The following is a 23,187-nucleotide window of genomic DNA, read 5'->3' as shown; positions in this document are numbered from 1 at the left end:
TTGTTTTTTGCTGATGAGTTATATGAGTCCTTTATATATTTTGGATGTGAACCCCTTATAGAAATATGATTTGCAAATATTTTCTTCAATTCTGTAGATTGCCTTTTCATTTTGTTGAATATTTATTTTGCTATGCAGAAGCTTTTTAGTTTGATTTAATCCCACTTACTAATTTTTGCTTTTGTTGCTTTAGCTTTTAATGTCATGTCCAAAAAGTCATTGCTAAGACCAGTGTCCAGGAACTTTTCCCTTATACTTTCTTATAGGAGTTTCCTTCTAGTCATATGTTTCAGTCCTTAATTCATATTGAGTTAAATTTTGTGAGTGGTGTACGATAGGGTTCAATTTCATTCTTCTGCATGTAGTTATCTGGTTTTTCTAAAACTATTTATTGGAGAGATTTTCCTTTTCCTATCAAGTATTCTTGGCTCCCTTGTGAAATATTAGTTGACAATAAATGCAAGCATTTATTTTGGGGCTAATTCTGTTCTCTTGGTCTGTGTGTCTATTTTTATACCAACACCATACTGTTTTAATTACTGCAGCTTTGTAGTATAGTTTGCAAGCTAGAAGTATAATGCCTCCAGCTGTGTTTTCTCAGGATTACTTTGGCCTTTGAGGGGGGTGTGTTTGTGTGTGTGGTTCTGTACAAATTTTAGGATTGTTTTGTCTGTATCTGTGAAAAATACCATTGGAATTTTGAGAGACTGCATTGAATCTATAGATGGATTTGGGTAGTATGCACATTTTAACAATCTTAGTTCCCTTAAAAAGTTTCTCTTAAGCCATCTGACTGAATTTCAATGATGTGCCCGTGCTGATGTAGTTGCTCATATGTTTTGATTAGAGAAATATGAAATATTCCATTTTTGAGATATTTTACCTTGTAGGGCTATTTGTTGATTGATTCAACTTATTAACAAAAATCAAACTTTGAGTTATCAGTCCTATTCTGAGTGTGGATTGCATGATGGATTGCACCAGTATTTCTACTGGTGACATTAAAGTTATCACTTTTTCTTTTGTTATGCACTTGATTATAAATCTCAGAGGGTATCATAATTATTTTATTTCTGATCTGAGAGTATAAAAGAAATATTCCATTGGTGAGGTATAGTTTCTTTCCCATCTTCTATATTCTAGAACGATATTAAAATAATAAGATATCATATCTGGTCGTGGTAAGATGGAGTATCATGTGAAATAGTAGATTAGAATATGCAAATGATTGAACGATCAACTAACTTTTATTGTAATCTAAAGAAAAATATCTCATAGATACAATCCATGTTATTTTGCTTTTTTTTTCTTTTTAAAACACATGCGTAACATTTCAAAATTAATCACAGAAAAATAAAGTCAGTAAAGATTCAGTAAGTAATATACCTAAATATGGAACTTGGCATAACTAGATATCTTGGTTCTTTGGTTGTTTATATAACCCGTTCAGAACATTTAACCTTTGTTGGAAAGTGAAAATAGTCCATGATGAATTCCTGTGGCTTATACAATATTGCTGCCTTTGTAACAGGAATGGGAGTGGTTCTATTTTTCTCTTTCTTTCTCTATCTCTCTCTCTCTTAAAATATTTGTTTAGGTTTAAATCACTTGATTAAAAAACACTTTCTTTTCTAAAAAGAAAATATACTTGTTGAGTACATTAGGAAAAACAAAGTGGGATGTAGGTTATGATCAATGTTTAGGTTCTTGGAGATACTTCGTTAATTCAGGACTAATATTAAACTGTAATTGATAGTGCTTACTTTTGGATAGAGATTATTTTAAGCTTTCTCAAATTCTAATTAAAACATTTGTCCCTATTTTTCCAGATACAGAGAAAGGGATAATTTAATAGATTACTTTAATAATAATGTTAAACACATTAATGGTAGAAATGTGGCCTCCTAGAAGGAGTTTTCTGACCATAGAGCACCTATAAGATATGGATTTTTTCACAAAAAGCATATTGCTTAATCTTTTCAGTATTTCAGTTTAGTTTCATTGCTTAACCTTTTCAGTGTTCTTATCTGTAAAATGTAGGTAATAATTATTTCCCAGAGTCCTTTTGAGGGAGGGACCTACCATAATTCCTGGTAAATAGCAATTAAAAATTAGAAGCTTCTTCACTCCATAGTCCCAACCTCACATATGTATTAGACATACACACAAACACAAGTGGGTATCAACTTATTTCTTTAAAAAAAGAAATAAAATGTGAATTGGCTTTTGAACACTGAGTAAAACTAATTATTTCTAATTATTCATAAATATAGCATAGAAGAGACTGGTTGGAAAACATATCACTATAATTTAAAATATATTAAAGAATGTAATGCTAGTATTCGAGATCAGAGAAAGTCCTCAAAGGTTGCTCACCCTGTTCACAATACCTAGAATGCCCTTGTCTCTCTTGTCTGTCCTTTCTTTCAACTTCTTTCTCTAACCTGACAGATCCCAACCCATCTTTTGAAGACTCTCTCAGAAATCCTCTTCTCTGAGAAGCCTTTCTGGGTCCCCCTACCTCCTGCCAGCTTTGATTCACCCTTCTCTAGATTGTTGTTCCTATCACAGAATAAGCATTTAATAAATGTGAATTCTTCAAACAAACCTAAATGTATTCTATCTCTGATTCAGCTATATCTTTGATGGAATGAACTTTCTAATATTAAAATACAATATTTTAGTTTCGAATGCTAATATTAATGTATCATTCACACTCCTGTTTTTTTGTTTTTGATTCTAAATACCATCCCTCAAAAAAGCATGTATTTATAACTTCGATTTAAATAAAATTACATTGGGATATTACATTGTCACAAATCGTGGAAAGGATGAACTCATGTGAATTCAATATGTAAAGAGCTAAGAATAATTATATATACAGTGTTATTTCATAATGAACATAAATTTGGAATGTATAACCAATAAAATGTCCCAGAATGTGTTTTTAGTTGAGAAAGACATAGTTGGGGATTATTTGTGTTGTTGTAGATAGCGGAAGTATGATTTAGGGCAGTTACTGTTTATTTTTGTACGTCTTGTTTGATTAAAGAGGCAGTAATAATAATTTTAAACAAGATAAAAGTTTTCCCAGACATTGTTGGTATGGTTTCCTGCTTGAAAACATCAACTAAAAAATGTTTATCTCCTTTTTTCCCCATGATTTTATACTACAATGAGGATTAAGAATTTAATAAAGAAAAGCAATCTGTGACTATTGAAGAAAACTATTATGCGGGAAAAAGTTAAAAATATTTTGAATTTTATAAAGTTACAAATTTGACCTCTTTTAGGAGAAATAAACTTCAAAGAAATATAGGTTTAAAGGAAATTTAACCCAATACATTCCTTTCTTCTGTGTTTAAACATTCTTTTTCTCTTTTCTCTTCCTTTCCCCCCCCCCCCCCTTTCTCCATCCCCCCTTCTCTCTGTGGCTTTCTCACTAGACCTCAGTTCGGAGAACAGTTGCACCAATAGGCTACTTCAAATCAAATTTATGAGGCTAAAAATAGTGTCTTAAAGAGTCTTAACTTTATTTTTTGAACTAAGAGGTAGTAGCGTTCTAGCATGACTGGGCATGTGTGTGTGCATGTGTGCGTATTTTAAAAGGCTCCAGTTATGCAAAATTTCAAGGTTGGTGGCTTGAATATCATTTTATATTGTAAAATCTATGCTGAACAGATCTTTTTTTGTATCTGTAGGGCAAGGCAATAATTATATTAATTACCTAAAAATGAAAGTCACATACATTTTACACCATAGTTCCCAGCCGAAATGAATTGCGTGCTAACAGCAGTTTATATTTAATTGGCTAGGTACGAAAAGAGTATGGGAAATGCCTGCGAACACATTGTTGCAGTGGCAAAAGTACAGAGAGTTCCATTGGCTCAGGGAAAACATCTGGTTCTCGAGCTCCTGGACGCTACTCCACAGGCTCACAGGTAAATATTTGTTCATTAAAATGAAATATCTCTTACCTGTATTCTGTCACGAGTTGCTGTCCTTTCTTGATCAGAACTATTTTCTACCCCAAGTGTTTACTCCATCAAATTTGTTGTTGTTGTTGTTGTTGTTTCAGTGTGTCAAATAGGAATGATTATGACAAATATCTCAAAAACCACACTGCGCTAAAATTATGAAATAATACTTGCATAATAATTATTTGCATAATAATTAATGATTTCAGATTATCCCTAGTTGAATGAATATAGGAGATGACAAAAGGAATTTGGCACATTACCCAAAAATTCTAAGAAAGTAATATTTTACATACATGATTCTTAAGGAAATTACCTCTTTTAGCCAGTGTAATAACTCTGTGTTGCATACTGAACACATGTACTTATTAAATGGTGTGTTCAGTAAAAACAGTCCTAACTAATATGACTTGCTGACAAGCTAAAGACGGCTCAGGGCAGCGAAGGATACCATCATAGCATCATGGACTTAACTGCTCCACGTACTGCTCCCAGCCGTCCGGCACTCGATGTGGCCATGGCGTTGGCTGTCAACCTGGGGAACCATAAACCTCCTCGTAACTTTCAAGTAACCTGTCTGCCATTTTTCCCCGGCCATGGTGTGAGTCCAAAGATTATTAGGTAGAGGTTTCAGCAACTTGACGATGCTAAAATGAGCCAGGGAAACAAAAGACAGCATTATGTAGGCCATGAGCGAGTTTGAGTTCAGACTAGCCGACTAATATTTTGAAGATTTCCTGATCCAGTGGGAAAACCAATCATTTTTTTTTTTCATTGTTGTCAATTGATTTCGAAAGAAGACTTAAAGTTGGTAAACGTGTAAATCAGGAACTTAGTTTTTTTTCTTAAGCCTTTAACTCTGCATCTTAATTTTTTTTTGTAAATTTGGTAATTTTGTATAAAATAAGAAAGATCACTTCAGGTGTTCTTTGTTCAATGCTTAATTGTCTTGTAAACTCAATAGATTAAATTTCCCAACAATTCCATTTATAGGCTTAGAAAATTAAATACCCTTGACTTTAAATATCATTTACAAACATCATATATTTGATTCTCTCACATTCACTGTCAGACTGGACAGTTGTACACCCCTAACTAGCACCTGGATGACTCTTACAAATGAAAGATAATGAACAATGTTCTTGTAAAGAAACGCTTTCCTCACCCTGATGGAGTTCTCTTTTATCTTCTGAGTAAAACCACATGTAATCTTTTAATCTAACATTTCTAACGAAAATTTAAAATGAATGTATAACTGTCAAACTGTCCGACTATTAATACTTAAATTAACAACCACAAGTTATCATAATAAACCTGAAACTTATACCTACATATAATACACGCTTATTAATAGTTTGAATTTTGTTTATTATTTCTATACCTTACTGAGGTTACAATGTTGCAAATTAGGGGGAACAGATGTACCAGTGTAGGTGGGCTGAGATTTCTGAGTGTAGGACTACTAAACTGGTCAGTTAGAAATCTGAAGTCTCACATAATTGTAGGGTACACCTGGATGATGCTTCTAGCATGAGGCCCTTAGATTCCACACCTTTATTTTCAAACTGATAATCCTTACCTCCACAGCTTTTAAACTGAAATTGCTGAGATCCTGTATGTCATCCAGCTTCATTAGTTCCTACACGCTTTTCATATAGCCGAGCTCAGCAACCACCATCCCGTAGTCATTTGACAAATGCTGTTAATGAAACAATACTATTTGGAAGTTTATGTATTATGTTACAACAAAGTTGTGTAATGTTTAGCAATACTGGTAAGCTAAAAGATAGGGCAATGCAGGTTAAGAGAATAATCATAAGCTTGCTGTGTGGATAGCCCTTGGTTTGAATTCTAGTCTTGGCATGTACCAGCCATGACACAAAACAAGTTACCTAATATCATTGACCCTCAGTTTTTTCATCTCTAAAGTGGTGGTGATGATACTTATTTCTTACGTTGTTAGGAAGATTGAGATAATATATTCAAAACACTGAAAACAAATTGTAAGTACTCAACAAATGAGAGCAGCCATCACTTAATAGTGTCATTATTAAAGAATATAATTTCAGATATATATTTTAAAGCTGTATCATATTTTTTCTTTGCTTTTACGGTTCTCATGTCACGATTCTAGTCTTCAAAAGAAAAAAACCTTACATTGTTTTCTTATGCTTAATATAATACTAATTCTGATTAACTATGACAATCCAACCCTACATAAAGTAACAGGTACTTAAATCCAGTCTGTTTAGGTAAAAATAACCAATGTATTTCATATTAACTATGACCTTCCATAGTCTAAAATAGTCACTGATATTAAGGTAAAATTTTGGACTATGGATGCCTTTTCCACATCAGAGAACTTGTAAAATAACAATCTCTGTATGTTTTATTTTTTACTAAGAAATATTGAATATCCTCTATATAATGGCAATCTTCTAAGCTCTGGAGGTACAGTGGTTAAAAGACAACTTCTTCTGTGATCTGGAGCTTTCATTCCAGTTGTGGAAGACAGAAAATTTATTAACAAACCAATGGAAAATATCAAATTATGAAAGCTGGTAGAGATCCAAATGCAGTGATTTGACACAGAAAGTGCAGGTGGCTACTTGGATTAAGTGCTGGAGAAAGACTGTTTTGGAAGATGATATCGACACCACGATTCTGAATGACGGGAAGGGAATTCAGGGGAAGAGAATTCCAGGTGAGATAACTCTAACACAAAGCCTTGAAGGTAGGGGAGGACTTGCAAACTCAGGAAGGGAAAGAATGTCACTGGCTAAATTGGGTGACAGTGAATGGGAGATGAAGTCGAAGGAGAAGGCTAGAGATGGATCAGTCATGATTTATAAGAGTATGCAAACTTAGATTTTATTTTGGTTACTTTAGAAAGCCAGTAAGATGATTTAGAAAAGGAAGTGGCCAGAGATCATCCACGTATAATAAAGATCATGTGGCTTCTGTGCAGATAATGGAGGAGCATGACTGGCAAGACTAAAAAGTGAAAATCCTCTCCACATGTTGCTCCCCCATACTTACTTCCTGGTGCTAATAATCACTTATAAAAGCTTGGTAATAACCATAATCACACAGATATTCACAGACATATATAGGATTGGTTTGTGTTTATGTGTGTTTATAAAAACAGTGGACTAAAGTATTGTCCTTCCCACTTCGACCTTTCTTTCTTTAATTGTTCTGTCATTTATTTTTTATTTGTTTTATTGACTCTGTAGATGCATTTACGTTTATCTATGATATTTGAAACATAAAACAATGTATGTAACATCTATTAAATTATGAAGTATAGTAGTAAAATGAACACCTGTGAATTGAACATCCAACTCAGGAATTGAACATTTTTCCATATATTTTCCCTTCTTGAAAACTCTCCCTAATCAGTTCCTATGCCTGCAACCAGAAGACTTTTGTTCTTCATTTCCCTGATGTGTTCTAATAGTTTCTCCACCTCCAGGGCGCCTGAGTGGCTCAGTTGGTTAAGCGACTGCCTTCAGCTCAGGTCATGATCCTGGAGTCCCTGGATCGAGTCCCGCATCGGGATCCCTGCTCGGTGGGGAGCCTGCTTCTCCCTCTGACCCTCCTCCCTCTCATGTGCTCTCTCTCTCATTCTCTCTGTCTCAAATAAATAAATAAAATCTTTAAAAAAAAAAGTTTCTCCACCTCCAAAAAGATGTTTAGTATTACTTTTTAAAGTCTCTTTTGGGGGGCACCTGCGTGGCTCAGTTGTTAAGCATCTGCCTTCGGCTCAGGTCATGATCCCGGGGGTCCTCGGATCGAGCCCCGCATCAGACTCCCTGATCAGCGGGGAGTCTGCTTCTCCCTCTCCCACTCCCCCTGCTAGTGCTCTCTCTCTCTCTGACAAATAAATAGATAAAATCTTTTAAAAAAATATTTTTTTGAAGTGGTATATTATTGTATGTAGTCTTCTGTGACTTGCTTTGTTCACCCCCACATCGTCCTGGTTCATTCCATGAACATTTAAGTGTTGGCTCTCTGCTACATAATGTATACTTTTCCTCTGCCTGCAATATTTTATCTTTTCCTTTTTCTATTCATCTATTATTTGACATAGTGTAGTGAACTGTTAAGCTCCTAGATCAGGAGCCAGTTGAGTGGATTGGTTTTGTCACTTAATTAAGTCTGTGACATTGGACATGCTAATTAACTTCTGAACATCAATTTTCTAATGAATAAGAGTACTTGACTAAAGGAGTTGTTGTGAGATTTCAATGAGTGAATAAATGAAGAATTACATAGTATAGAGCCTAGAACATAGAAAGAATTAATTGAAGTGTTTAAAGATTTTACATATAAGATACATATTTTACGTATTTTATGTAGGCATACATATAATATTTATCTTATACCAGGTATTATTTCAGGGTGTGACACATCAATAACAAATAATAACAATAACAATAAACAAGAAAGACGAAAGAACCTCAAGTCTAGTGTAGACATTAGACATTAAATATTGAACAGTATAGGGCGCCTGGGTGGCTCAGTCGGTTAAGCGACTGCCTTCGGCTCAGGTCATGATCCTGGAGTCCCGGGATCGAGTCCCGCATCGGGCTCCCTGCTCGGCAGGGGGTCTGCTTCTCCCTCTGACCTTCCCCCATCTCATGCTCTCTCTCTATCTCATTGTCTCTCAAATGAATAAATAAAATCTTTAAAAAAAAAAAAAGGGCGCCTGGGTGGCTCAGTTGGTTAAGCGACTGCCTTCGGCTCGGGTCATGATCCTGGAGTCCCGGGATCGAGTCCCGCCCGCATCGGGCTCCCTGCTCGGCAGGGGGTCTGCTTCTCCCTCTGCCCTCTTCCCTCTCGTGCTCTCTGCCTCTCATTCTCTCTCTCTCAAATAAATAAAATAAAATCTTTAAAAAAATATTGAACAGTATATATAAATACTAAGAAATAAATACATTATAATTATAGGTCATGCTGTATAAGATGATAATGACTATGGGAGGAAAACAGCAGGGTTCGGTGCGTGGAATAGAAGAATAGGTCTCTTTAAGGAGAAAATATTTGAGCAAAAATTCAAAGAGATGGAGTTATGCATACGTGTATCTAGGGGAAGAACACTTCAGGCAGAGGAAACGTTTATCCCAAGCCTGAGGCAGAAGCATGCTTGGCTTGTTGAGGAATGGCGAGAGAACCAGTGTGGCTAGCCCAGGTTAGGGAAACTAACAGAAAATGAGGTAATGGGGGAAGCTCATGTAAATGTCACCTAACAACGATCATAATTCCATCAAATCTGTTAAGATGTCACTTCTTCAGTGGGGTCTCACAGACTTCCTAGCCAAAGACATATGCCCTCATTATGTGCACTTAAACATTTGTTTTTAACTATGTAGTCTAACAAACATTAACAAAAGTACACAAAATATAGGTGTATGCACAGTGATTCATTACCCCTCCCTGGGTCAAGTATTAGAATGTTGGGAATACCTCAGAAACCCTTGGAAACTTTCTCCATCATTCACCTCTAATGTAACCACCATCTTAACTTTTAGCAGTACATTTTGTTTTGCATGTGCTTGATACTTATTCACATGAAATCATCCAGTACCTATTCTCTTCTATTTTCTTTCTTTCCTCAGGCATCTATGTTGCCGCAGGAGGCTATGTTGCTTTTTTATTGTTATTGTTGTATATTGTTCTATATATCCATTTTACCATTGACAGTCATTTGGGTTTGTAGTTTTCAGCTATAATAATTAATGGTTCTATGGAGATTTGTGGGCACATTGTTTACTTTGGCTTTTATTTTTGTGATAATTTGTTGTGTCTATCACTTAACTAATCTAGTAGCTCCATGAAGACAAAGATATTTTTTGTTTGCCTTTTCCCTCTGTATCTCCTAGAGTAGCTTCTGGCATGCAGTAGAGGGTAATTAATATTTTAATTAATTGATTGATTAATTATTTAATAAAACAAATGTGAGAGAATTGTTTCCAGTATTTCAGTTTGAAGTTTTGAAGTAGTTTTTGATAGAAATATTTCTCAAGTGCTCAGGATTTATAATTTCTTATTTTTTATTTAATTTTTTTTAATCTCTTTTATTTTATTTGTGTATTTTAAGTAGGCTCCACACCCAACGTGGGGTTGAACTCATGACCCTGAGATCAAAAGTCACATGTTCTCCCCACTAAGCCAGCCAGGAGTCCCTCTAATTCTTTGATTAGTTTTGTTCTGTATGTGTGTGTGTAGGTGTGTCTGTGTGTGTACTTGCTGACCTAAAAAAAATATATAGACAATATTTCTGAAGAATAAACATATCCCAAGATTTATAAAACAAATTGTCTAGTATTTTAAGATTAAATACTCCTATTATTCAAGGAGTTCAAATATATTTGGAGCATAATCCATTTGTGAGCTTGGTTTTGCTACTACCATTACTAGTAGTAATAGTTCTTAAAACTATTTCATCCTTGGAAAAGCTGAAAATATGTTGTTTCTCCTCACAGGATTGTTAATACTTTTTTGATCCCTAACTCAATAAAATAACAGAACAATAAACCAGAAAAAAAATCTCCTCCTCCCCAAATGAAAAAATACTACGCCGCTTTCTTCAATTATCTGACACTTAGAAAACTGAATTTGAGAATATAAACAATGATGTAAGAATTTTCGGTTCTCGATAAAACTACCTACTGTGAAGAAATGAATAAGGGTGAATTGTCTTCCTTTATCTCCTTCGAAAGAAAGAAAAGTTAAAATCATATGTAACCTGTAAAATTACACTGGTCTTACAAAATACATGGAAGATGTTAAGTTTAGTAGCATTTTAATAATACTGTGTTCTTTTCTTACCAAACTTTTTCTTTCTTGCAAGTTTCTGAATTCTTAAAGTAAATCTTTTGTTAATAAAACTGACAATTTAATACATATTTAAATACCCCATTCCCTTAAAAGTTACAATGAAAATAATTTGTTTCACTTTAGAAACTAAAATTATTAAATTCTAACCACCTAGAATACATGTCTATATATCTTCAACATGTTTAAATTGGTATAGTACATTACATTTATTGCTTTTTCATAGTTACAATTATTTTTGGTATAAGCATTTAGGAATACACTTAATGAGAACCAATTATTATCACTAATTTAGTTTCTGATGTTCTTGTGCTACTGTCCTGCAAGCACGTAGAAGTTATGTATTTGCCAGATGCCAGAAACAAGGTCTCATATAACTATGACAGGAAGAAAAAGAATGATTTGTGTGAAAATTCACTGCCCGGTGAGTTCATTTCCGTTTTTCCCTTTCCCCCATCCAGAGCCGAATTCGTAGAATGTGGAATGACACGGTCCGAAAGCAGTCAGAGTCTTCCTTCATTACTGGAGATATAAACAGTTCAGCGTCACTCAACAGAGGTAATTAGAAATGATTTTTCATATTTATTACTTTTGTGATTAAGAAGTTCTTAAATGCATTGCTTTTTTTGCAACTTCTGGACCTTGTTCCATGTGATAGGAATATTGCAAGGTTATAAAACCTGGTTGACTGTAGCAGTGTGTTCCATTATTCATAAGCCTTTTTTTTTTTCCAATCCTGAGTTTTCAGGAAATCTTTTCTGAAAAGAAGTTAGACAACGAGAACTTTCTTTTTCTAGTCATCTGCCACTGTAATAAACTGGTGAGCTGTCAGGCCTCATTGGAAGCAGTGAAAATGGGCAATTATGTGGCTGTATAGTCTACTAAGCATCATAGAGTTGCACATTGTCCCAGGCATAGAGCAATTTCATAGTCTTTGTGGAAGTAAAAATATACTGTCTAATACATACTTGAGGCATCCTGTATATTTGGGGTAAAAATCACAACTAATTTTAGTATCTACAAACTTATCCAGCATATTTAAAGATCTAGGAGGAAAAAGAATATATATATAATGATTTTTGTATGTTTATGTGCTTCTGGTTATCATGTTCCTAGGGCATCATTTCGATTTTTAAAATGAAGTTTCCTTAATCTACTGTTTGGATCGTGGTTGTTTTTTGTTTAATTCTTCTGTCTCTCTTTCTCCTTCCCTCCCTCTTCTTCCCTCCCTCTTTTTCAGTGTATGTGCGTTGCTGAGGAGTGGGGAGATTAGAATTAAGTTGATTGCAGGAAGAATGAGTAGATGCTATATTTGTGTAGAGTTAGGGTACACTACAGACATTGCTGGGGAATATTTAGAAGATAGTTTTATCTGGAAAGATGGTGTTTGCATGAGCTTATTCCAATCAAACTGTCCTAAGAAAGATATTTTTGATGTATATATTCAGTAGTTATTTTTATGATCAACATTGTTGTTTTTTTTTTCCTATCCCCAAACTAGGATTTTAGTTCCACTTAAACCTGTTTCTGTCAGCTTTTTGTTACATTAAACACTACTTAGAAACAAATAATTTAACAATCACAGCTTATGATTCAGAAAAATTCAGATGCTGGTGCTGTCAATTACTTTTGCTCAAGTAATTTGCATCTTATTTTCATAAAAGAAATTAGGACAGATAGTGTCCAAGCTGAATTTGATATAGGGATCCATGTTACACATAATCTTAATTGACTTTCATATGTTATTTGGGACAGTTAGATAATAACCATAACCTAGTAATGATATTAAATTTTCTGTATCACTTTTGCCTAAGGAGGAACAGTGAGTGCAAATATTCCTCCAAATATAAAGAAAATACACTAAAACACCTACCTTCTTATATTTTGTTTCATTATTAGTCTGTTTTTATTTGCTAGATTTTGATTTACATATTATCCTCCAAATATCCTTCTCTTTTTCAAGTTTAGTTTTAATGGTTAGTGTGTGAAAATTTATTTAAATATGAATACTCTAACTTTTGACATATTTTCCAAATCATAGAGAACGAATTACTTACAAATGCCTCCAAAGTTTAGGAACCTATTTGCTTTCATAGTGATAGATTTTGTTTATTGTCTAATCCCATAAATGGAAAATTTACAGTATGTTCCTAGATAGAAAACTACCCTTATGAATAGGATTTATTATTAGGAGTATATTGCATCTAATGAGCACAGCAACTATAGAACAATTGTTGTTTAAACAAAAGATGAGATCATGTGATTTTAATGATGCACTGTTTATTTGCCTACTGTGAAGATGGTTAAAATATGTAAAATTATTATTTTTTACAACATGTAAAATTATTATGTTGTCTAGCATTATGATCTAAATTCATGTAAAGATTGTAAGGTATGTGACTTTACTAAGAATTGTCTTAAATGGACACATTTTTGTGACCTTGATTTTAAGGTCACTCACATATAACATTGCTGTGCCTTTTTAGTTCATTCACAAGAATTTCATCAACTTGGAATATGTGATACGTGGATGACTGGGTCAATTTGAAATATATTTAGAGAAAATAATAATATTTTATATTGACTGATCATGTGTTTAAATCTGGTTTTAAAGTCTTTAGTTTTAAAAGTATTTCTTAAAGTTACTCTTGAAGAAGGGTATACAATTTCTTGTGACATCCAATAAGTTACCTTAACGTTGACTTTGGAGAGGGGGTTAAATTGAATTTATGATTTGAAGTGTGTCCAGGCAGTGGTCTTTTCCTTCAGGATATGTAATCTTCTTTTCACTCATTGACTTTAATGGTGGTAGACATTGTAGTGATCTTCTTGATTTCCCATATTAATTCCCTATTCCCCCAAGTCAGAAACTCCTCGATTTATTCTCATCTCATTATTTTTTATCTCAGATACGTGGAGTACTTTAAAATTTTATTTCTTCATATTATATCTCTGAAGATAGTCTTTAACCTCCTTCTTTAATCTTGTCTTATTTCCCAGGGTCCTATCTTCCCTGCATTCAGGCGTGTGTATCATATTTAGGTAGGTGAAATCCAAGATTCACCTTTCCAGATAAACACTTCAGTCACCTCAGCAACATACTTATTCACCTCTGTTTAATCAAAAGATTATATTCTCTATTATAAAAATAAAAATTCTAGGCACTGCATCTTTGCATCTTCATATAGTCTAACTTCCCATTCATTCTCAGTTTCTCACAGCTAGCAATTTTTTGTTCATTTTAAACCCCATTTTCCTTCTTTCTAAGTTAGATCTATTAAATCTCTTATTTTTGTCTTTAGTTCTGGCCTCAAAAACTATAAGAAGTTGTCTAAAAATTAATCCTGTATCTACTTTAGGTTTTCTTTCCTATTCATACCACTGCTCAGTTCATCAAAAGAATAATTATTTTACAGTTCTGTATGTCTTACCATCTATTCTTCCAAACAAAAATGTGTCATTCTCATCTTTGGGATCCATTAAGAATAAAGCATCTACCATATAGTACAGAACTCCTTCTCAATGGTTTTTATTTTTTCAAACCATCTTTAATATTCTGTTCTTGAACCAACTTGTTACAGCCTATGTATCAGATTACCTGTGTAGATTTCCCAGTGTGATAAGCTTGATTGCTTTTGTGATTTTATTCCTTGGAATTATGCAAAACCTTGGAAGATTTATTGATAATTTTCAATTTGTGTAATCATTCTTATATATTCTCTTTGGTATTTTGTTATTTGGTTACCTCATCTCTTTAAAGCATTCCATTACACATTCCATTCCATTTGTCCTTTGAATATCTGTATTTGTGAAGGTGTTTTCCAAATGTTCCCTATACATTGTAAGATATTTTTTCCCCTTCTGAATTATTTGCTACAGTGCTACTCACTCAAGTAAATTAAGAATTCCTTGAGGCCGGTACCCCAGGACTACGATCACATTAACTTCTCTGATGCCACTTTCATACACAGTCGAAGGAGGTTTTCAAGAGCATTAATGTGATAGTTGAAAATAGAAAGTTTTAAGGAGGATTAACTCTGATCCAAACTCAAGTTTTTACAAATGCCACAGGAGGGTTTATTCATTTGCTCATTTCAATATTTACTATTTGCACATATCTTGAGGTCAATCCTCAATCCCCCCGAGCTTCTCCCAGATTTTTAGAAACCTTACCCAAATTTCTAGTAGTTCTAACTTCCCAGTAGTGGTAGAAACAGTTTGTAGCTGATGTAATCTTTCCGACTCATATCTCCAACTCACAGTCTCTGCTGGCCAAACCTCATCCTGAAAAATTTAGATTAGCGATGCCTCTAAAACTTGAATTTGATCCCCAAATGAAGCATTTGCTGGGAAATTTCTCTGGTAGTTCAGTTAATGGTTAAACATTTCTGTTCTTTTTATAGATCCATATAGAAATTGGAATATTTTCTGAAATTGGATTTTATTAGGCTTTATCTCATCGTGAATAATATAATTGCATTTCCCATTTTCTTTTTATTTAATCAGCTGAATTGACACCAGAAATTTCAGCTTAAAATCAAGTTTTGCTTGGTAGCTGCTACCAATACGATGTAAGAATTATGAAAAGTGTTCCACCCCAACCCCCTCCCCAACTGTGGAGTTATTATAAAAATGTGACCCATCTTAGTGGCAGAATTAGCAAAAAGACATTTCTTCTTCTGAAACAATAGCTTGGCTAGCATAGTGGATTTTTATGTCCCCCTATCTCCCATCCTCCATCTCATCAACCTCCCACAGAAGTTAATGCGATTTTTATACATGGGGATCTGACCAGTAAAGCTTTATTTATTTAAGCCAAATCTAAGTGTTGTGTGACTGAAAACTGTCTCTTCTGTTGATGTGCAGCACATATTTATTAAAGTTGATGGATTCTCCTTTCAAGGTTCAGATTCGTATTAGTCTACACATGCATTCTCAGTAAATTTATGTAATCAGCATAATTATGATGGCCTATGGCAATCTTTTCATAAATTTTAAGGGTAAATCTTGGCTCTCAGTGGCACAACTACCTACTGAAAGGTGGCCTCACCTTTTAGGAACATTGCTGATTTAAAGGGGAAGTCATCATCAAACAGACTTTGCAAATTGTTTATTTACTCATAGTAGTTTTGAGAATGGAGTTTAACTCAGTGACTTTTGGTAAATTACTTATATTCTCAGTGTCTATGCCGTGGGGTTATAGAAAGCACCCACTTCACAGGGACCTTGAGAAGACTAAGTGAGTTTATATATGTTAATTCCTTACTACAGTGCCTACAAAGTAATAAGTACTCTTATCATTATTTTATTTAGAAGTTCCCTTACATCTTCTAACAAATGAAAACTGATCCTTGCCAGTGCTCTCAGATAATTAGATATTAAAATTCATCATTCACTACTGAAGGTTTTCTTTCCTTTTTATTTTCTAATAATAGGTGGGAAGAATAAAGTAGTTACCTGAATGCCAAGTAAAAGAAATAATAATTTACCTAAAATGGTGCTACCCTTGAGGCTAACAAAAAGAGATAAACTAATAAAACTGAATTGTCTCTTCTAAATTAGAAATTAAATGTACATTATATCTGCCTAGTTGTACTTTCCACTTTTGATTTGTAACCGTATTTTAACATTGAAGAAATAAAGGTAAAATATTTCTTCTCCCTACCTTAGATAATGATATAAGCAAACACTGCCTTCTCTTTCCTCCAAGCCCTATCCTGCCCTTCAGAAGCTCAGAGAATACTAGTTCAATTCATACAGCCCTGCTCAATAACCAGTTATGTAGCAGAGCAGGGATGCGACTCATTCCCATTTTAAACTCATGTCTTCTCAGAGCCTGTATTGTCTTTCCCAGGAGGCTGGTCACCAAGGCAGAAGAAACTTCACAATAAATCACCTGTCACTTCGTTAATATTCAGGCTACTCAACATATTTTGCTTTTGTGTTTATAAAGAAAAATGCAAATGAAAAATTGTAAGTGGTGTTTCACTGCAATTAATGACTTCTATAAATTAAAGCCTAAACGGGTGAAACCCTCATACTCATTTACTGCACTTTATTAATCTCAGTAAATATTATAATATGGCTTTATATGCATAAAATATATCATATTTCCCAAAAGCCTTGCTGTTCTGAAAGATTATAAAATTGTTTGTAAATATTAACCAGATCCTGCTATAATCTGACATCTATTTGTGAAATTTGCAGAAACAGTTAAATGATGTGCCTAAGAGTACTTGCATGGCTAATAAATCAAAGTGGACTCATATAACAAATTACTTTTTATTACGAACAAGCATTATGATAATATGAGTGCAAATATTATAAGTATCATATGGCATGTAAACAATTTTCATTTGAGATTCATCATTACATTTATATCTAATATTTTTTGACCTTTATATTCCTGATTTGTAATTGAGGCAATAGTACTCTCTGTGTTAATTCCTTTCCTTTTATACATGTCATCAATAAAGACATAATCAGAAAATGTACAATAAGATAAGAGTATCTTCTGTGTTAGGAAAGTCAGTTTAATAACACAAAAGCAAAATATGTACAGATTTTAAAATGAAATGCTATGCCAAATAGATAATTAAACAGTGCTACTAATATCTTGATTCCTAACTCAAGGAGACCAAATAATTTTCAGAATGAATTCTCCATTACAAAATGAAATATATTAAATATTGATTTCTAGGCAATCAGGGGCAAATGTTCTTGCTATAAATTGCTGGCAAGAATTGAAAAAAATAAAACTTTTAAATGCTTGCCCAGTGAATCCTTCTTATGCTTTGCTTTTAACTTTGTCTCTTTGGTATGAATCCTTTAAATCATCCAACCTCTTACAGCCAACTACACAATAGTAAATATGGTTTGTACTTTACTATTATTATTATTATTGTTATAGCTTTTAGAGATAGCTTCACAAAGAGAATTCTCTATGTAGATTCATCATTATTATAGTTTATTATCTTACCGCCTTATATATAGTTAGCAGTATCTCTTATCTCCTTATTATAAATCAAACAAGCTACAGTGAGTTACCTTGATAATTTCTAAATATAGCACTCTAAAACATTCCACTTATTTTTGAAATATTACTGTTCTTTCATATAAGTTGCTGAGGATGTAATTTTTCAAAAAAATATCTTTTTAAGAACTAAATATACATACTCCTCTTCAGAAATCTCTGGTGTTCTTTCCTCTAATAGAACACAATGTGGCTCTTACAGTTTTTGATTGCTTTGGGATTTCTCCTTTAGTGGGTATAGTTACGATTTTATCTGTTGTACACTATTCATTATTCATCCATTATCTTTATATCCATGAAGAAGCTGGGTTTTTTGTCCAAGTGGAATGGCTAATAAAGGATGAAATCTAGATTCTAAACAAGATCTTTCTGACTGCAAAGCCCTACTCATGAGAACAAAAAAGTTCACTCTTTTCTTATGATGACAGTTTTTCATGAAGCTTGCTAAGACTAGAATAAAGATATTTTTCTCACTTCACATAGAAATATGATATTCTTAACACCACAATTTTAACATCTTTATTTCTTAATTTCCTTCACGTACTCTTCATGTCCTTCTACTTTATTTTGTGCTCGGTGTACTTCTTTAGTGTGGATTCATCCTATTCATTTAGGGAAAGAAAAGCTTTAAAACACTGTGAATTTCTGGAGAGATGGATTGGCAATGCTTTTCAAAACTACTTGATATGGAATATGCTGATTTGCTATATATTATTGTCCAATTTTAGGACTTAGGTTGCAAGAAGATTTTTATAATCATTCTTCTTTTCTTTCCTGGAAGGTCTCAAGGTATTTTATTCGCAGAATCTTTTATCTTTAACTTCTTATGTTTCAGTAAAAGGATGAACATTTTAGTCAGAGCAAAGATTGTTTTTAAAAATAGGTAAATATCTTCTGCCTATAATAATTCAGTATAGCACCAGCCAAAGATATAAACTTTCCCCAGATATTTGTACTTTTGAATTTGATATTGTCATCTGTCAGGATAACATAAAAATGCCTTGAACAAGTAGAAAATCTGTTTGAGTTAACTTCAAATAAATACTGATAATGTTTAAATTAAACTTACTATTTTTATGTGCTAATTCCAGTTTTAACAAAAAGTATGAAATGTCTTATAATTAAAATTTAAAAACAAAGGCTGACTGTACCTGTCATCTGGAAAAATGTTCCTACTGCATTATAAACATAAAGCTTGTGATGATATAAATGTAGTGTACATCCAAAGTTAAATAACAATGTCATTACTTGTTCAAATTGTTTTTTTCAAAGAAATAGATTGTATTAATTTGTATCTACTACTTTGAAAGTAAATAGAAATTAATTCAATTACATGAAAAATTAAATCATGGAAGAGGGATATATGGTTAGCCAAAAGAGTCCTCAATAGAAAAAATACACTTAAATTGTCATTACCAATAATTTATTAATTTCTGCTTTATTGAATTACATTGCATACAGAAGCATCCACTTTATATAGCTCAACCTTATATACTGCATGCCATTTAAAAGTATACACTGCATCCTGTGATAGGTTCTCCTATGATTTTCATAATAGACTTTCTACATAATTTATTACTATAAGGAATGCAGGTGCTTCAAAAACTAAGACAAGTTACTCATCACATTCATAGAATGTAATTTACAGCCCCAGAAAATCACTGGAGAATTAAGAAAGATTTGAGAGGATACATAGATTGAAGGAAGATAGTTAATCTTGATGTAGAAAAGTAGAAACAATGTAAGTTTCCTGAAACAGCCTCAGTCCCTAAATAGGACAGAACTGATTATGATTATATGATAAAATAGGCCTTCTCTGAATGTTATCAAGAATCTCTTTATTCACAGATACTTTGCTTAATTTATTTTTCTCAGACATATTTTTTTAAATATCAGTTCCAAATTTAATATTCAGGTTTTAGCCAGGATAGACCTTCTGCATGTATAGGAAAATATGCCAATGTAGGGCAGAGTGTTATATAAAAAGTCATATTTTATTCACATTGGTAAAGCATTTCATATTGTTAAGTAGTTATTATACTTTGCTTACCTTCTTTTTTTCTGAGGTGTATTTTATTAAGTGAAAATGCACAAGCAATGTGTGATTTATAAATACATGTATCTGTGGGATTGACTACATACCATTAACAGATATCACTATGAGATAATCCAATGTAGAGAAAATGAATTAAGTAGTTATAGTGTGAATGACAACGATAAATATTCTTTTGATAAATGCCTTTGATTTACTAAAAAGAACTGTAATTTACTGCTATTCTGCCGTGGTTAAGCAAACTTTAGGCTTAGTATTTTTTGTTTTTAGTACTATGAAATGTATTCAAAAATGTCCAAAGGTGTTCAACATGTCCCAAGTTAATAGCACACAGAAATATATGCCTTTGGTCACAAAGGATGAGTTTTAGAGATGAATGTCTGAATAACATATGTTCATCATTTCAACTGTAGATTAACCTCTTACACTATTTTGCAGCAAAGATTCACCAAGAATTCTGGGTTTTAATTTTGCTGCTGTTGGCTTGAGCAGTCAGAAAACCAAAGATCTCTAAGCAGTTTTGCTTTCAGTTAATTATGTAAAATTATTATATATAATTACAACATATAATGTAATATAGGATATAATATAAAATACATAAGAATATATAATACAAAAAATAAAACTTTAGAGCTTTAAAAATATATATATAAATATATATTAGATTTTAGGTTAAAGGTGGAGTTCTTAAAAACAAAACACAGATTCTAAATTATAAGAAAAAGGTAAGGTTCTTACCTCAAAATGTAAACACTACTTCTAACAGTAAGGTATTGGGAGAAGGTGTAAACAACATATAACAAACAAAATGTTATGCCTAAGTTGTATAAAGAATGTCTACAAATCAATATAGATAGGCAAAAGGTAACAGGCAATTCACAAAATAGGGAACCCTTATGGCTAATAAACATGAAATATTACCCCATCTTTATGATGATCAGGGAAAAGCAAAGTATAACAGTAATATGAGATATCATTTTATCTCATCAGATTGGCAAAAATATGAAGCTTACAATACCAAGTGCTAATAAGAATCTGAAAAATTTATACTGCTCATGAAAGTGTGAATTGGTAAAAATACATTTGACAGAATTTTGGCAGTATGTTCTAAATTGAAATGTGGACAGTGTGTGGCCCAGTAATTTGACTACTAAGCATTTATTGTAGAAAAACTCATGTGTCTGAACAAGAAGACATCTATAAAGCCAGTTAGTGCAAAATAAGGGGGGATAGACAAGGTAATTTCTAGGGTTCCCATATCTAAAACTCTGAGCTTATCTATTAAAACAGAGACAACACCTCTACATTCAGAATATTTAATTTCATATTGAACTAACAATAACCCAATCTGTACTTTGGAGAAAACATGTCATTGAAGTCCATATTAATAGATTCCCAGTGAATGAATTTGCTATTAAAAGAAGCTGAAGTTATCTCTGAACCATTTGAAAGAAATTTAATAGGGCAGGTTGATTAAAATTTAATAGCAAACTTGTTGGCTCTTAAAAGTGCACAGTGTGATAAATCAAGATGTCAGCTCTTGAACTTATGACTTTAGAAAAAAATGATGAAAGGGTTCTTGGCTTTCAATAAAATATTTCTTCTTTGACACTTTATAATTTCATTAATTATTTGAATAAAAACAGTGCAAAATATAAAATTATGGTTTCTGTGATTTTTAAAGTTATTTTTATATAATTTTTAAGGATAGCATATAGATTCTTTTAGTTTTGTTCATTATTATAAACACCTTGGTCTTGATTAAAATGGCTGTTCCTGTTTTATAAAGCAGCCCTTTAAAATTGAACTTAATCATTTCTGCACTCTTTCTGTAGATTGTGTGTGATGTTGATACTGTATTGTTATACAGAAAAAGAAAAAAATAGGAAACAAAATACTTAAAATAGATAATACCTATTGAATCAGTTCTCCAGAGTTCTGGAAGTCTCTTTTATTGATTAGCTTTCATTTTTGTTTGTTTATGTAATATAAATTAATACATGAATATAAAAATTAAATAATTGAACATTACAGAAAAGCATACGAGAGAGAAGTAATGCACTCCTATAAGGCTCCTGATAAAATTTTATTGAAACATATTTTTGGGAGAGGATGCTAAAAAATGTTTGAAAATCACTGATTTAAATGTGTTTGAATAAAACTACCAGAGTCAGGTGTGACCTTGAATAAGTTATAAATGTCTCTGGGCCTGTGTTTCTTTATGTAGTAAATGATGGTAGAGATTAGATAATGTTAAAATCTTACTCACTTCTAAATTCTGAGTTATAACTTTTCTCCATTATGTTATACTGCAATTCATCAGATGATTCTTATATTCATAAGACGTATTTGGGGTACTTCTGATTCACTCTTTCCAGTTTTCTTGTTTATAATATAGTTCACTCACTAAGGAAAAAAGACTTATCTTTTTTTTTTCTCTATACCAGTTTTCTTAGCTCTTTGAAAAGAAAATCAAAGTCACGGGACCCTTTCACAAGAAAGAAATGCAATCACGTGTGCATGCACAACTGACCACACAAACATACAATTTTACATTCAATTTTAAGGGTCTCACAACTCACTAGATACTATCTTCTGGCAAAAGATCCCTTGCTTAACACTGAAGTTAGTATTAAAATTCTATGGAAAATGCCATCTTTAGTGAAACTATTTTTTACTTGTATGAAGCGAAGTCTCATTATGGGCCAGAATTAAGTTCTGAAGACAGAAGCAGAGAGGCATCAGCCAGTAGTAACTCTGCTTTATATAGAACTCTGATTTATATGCATTAGTCAATATATGTATTGGAAATGACTTCATAAAAGCAAAATATGTCAAATCAAGGGAGAGAGAACCATGAGGGAATAGAAAGGAGGACACGGTATATTAAAGAAGAAAGACCTATCCAGGTAAAACTGTTCTATTGGAATAAAACAGAACATTTACCATCTTAGATATTCATAAATAACAACAATTTGAAAATTAGTAATGTTGGAATGTGACTCTCAAGAATGGTGTATTCAGTTGGTTCATTAGAACACCAAGGTCTATAACTAGACAACTTTGCTTACCCAATAAGAACAAATAAGAAGGAAAGTACATTTAAAAAAAAAAGTGTGAGGGGCCGAGCAGAGTGACAATTCAAGTTCTTTTATGAGCTTTTTGATGTACTTTTGGTAGCCTCCTGTCAAGAAGAGACATTGTTTGAATTAGGTTTCTGAATGATATAATATGGATTCAAGTGGGATTCAACTGTCATCTTTTTTCAGATCTGTTTTTTTACT

At 32.8% G+C, this 23,187-nt stretch overlaps 1 protein-coding gene across 10 annotated transcripts in view; it reads left to right on the top strand.

Moving 5' to 3' along the window:
• Window positions 1-23,187, top strand: part of ADGRL3 (adhesion G protein-coupled receptor L3) — a 512,753-nt gene that overhangs the window by 475,272 nt on the left and 14,294 nt on the right. For all 10 annotated transcript variants that reach the window (XM_044912942.1, XM_044912937.1, XM_044912940.1 and 7 more), the window contains 2 exons: window positions 3,816-3,941; window positions 11,279-11,375. In XM_044912942.1, coding sequence (XP_044768877.1) covers window positions 3,816-3,941; window positions 11,279-11,375 — 223 coding nt within the window. The remainder of the gene's footprint in view (window positions 1-3,815; window positions 3,942-11,278; window positions 11,376-23,187) is intronic.

This window comes from Neomonachus schauinslandi, chromosome 2 (genome assembly GCF_002201575.2).
Source record: "Neomonachus schauinslandi chromosome 2, ASM220157v2, whole genome shotgun sequence".
In the NCBI taxonomy this organism is placed as follows: domain Eukaryota; kingdom Metazoa; phylum Chordata; class Mammalia; order Carnivora; family Phocidae; genus Neomonachus; species Neomonachus schauinslandi.
This window is presented reverse-complemented; position numbering and strand designations above follow the sequence as displayed.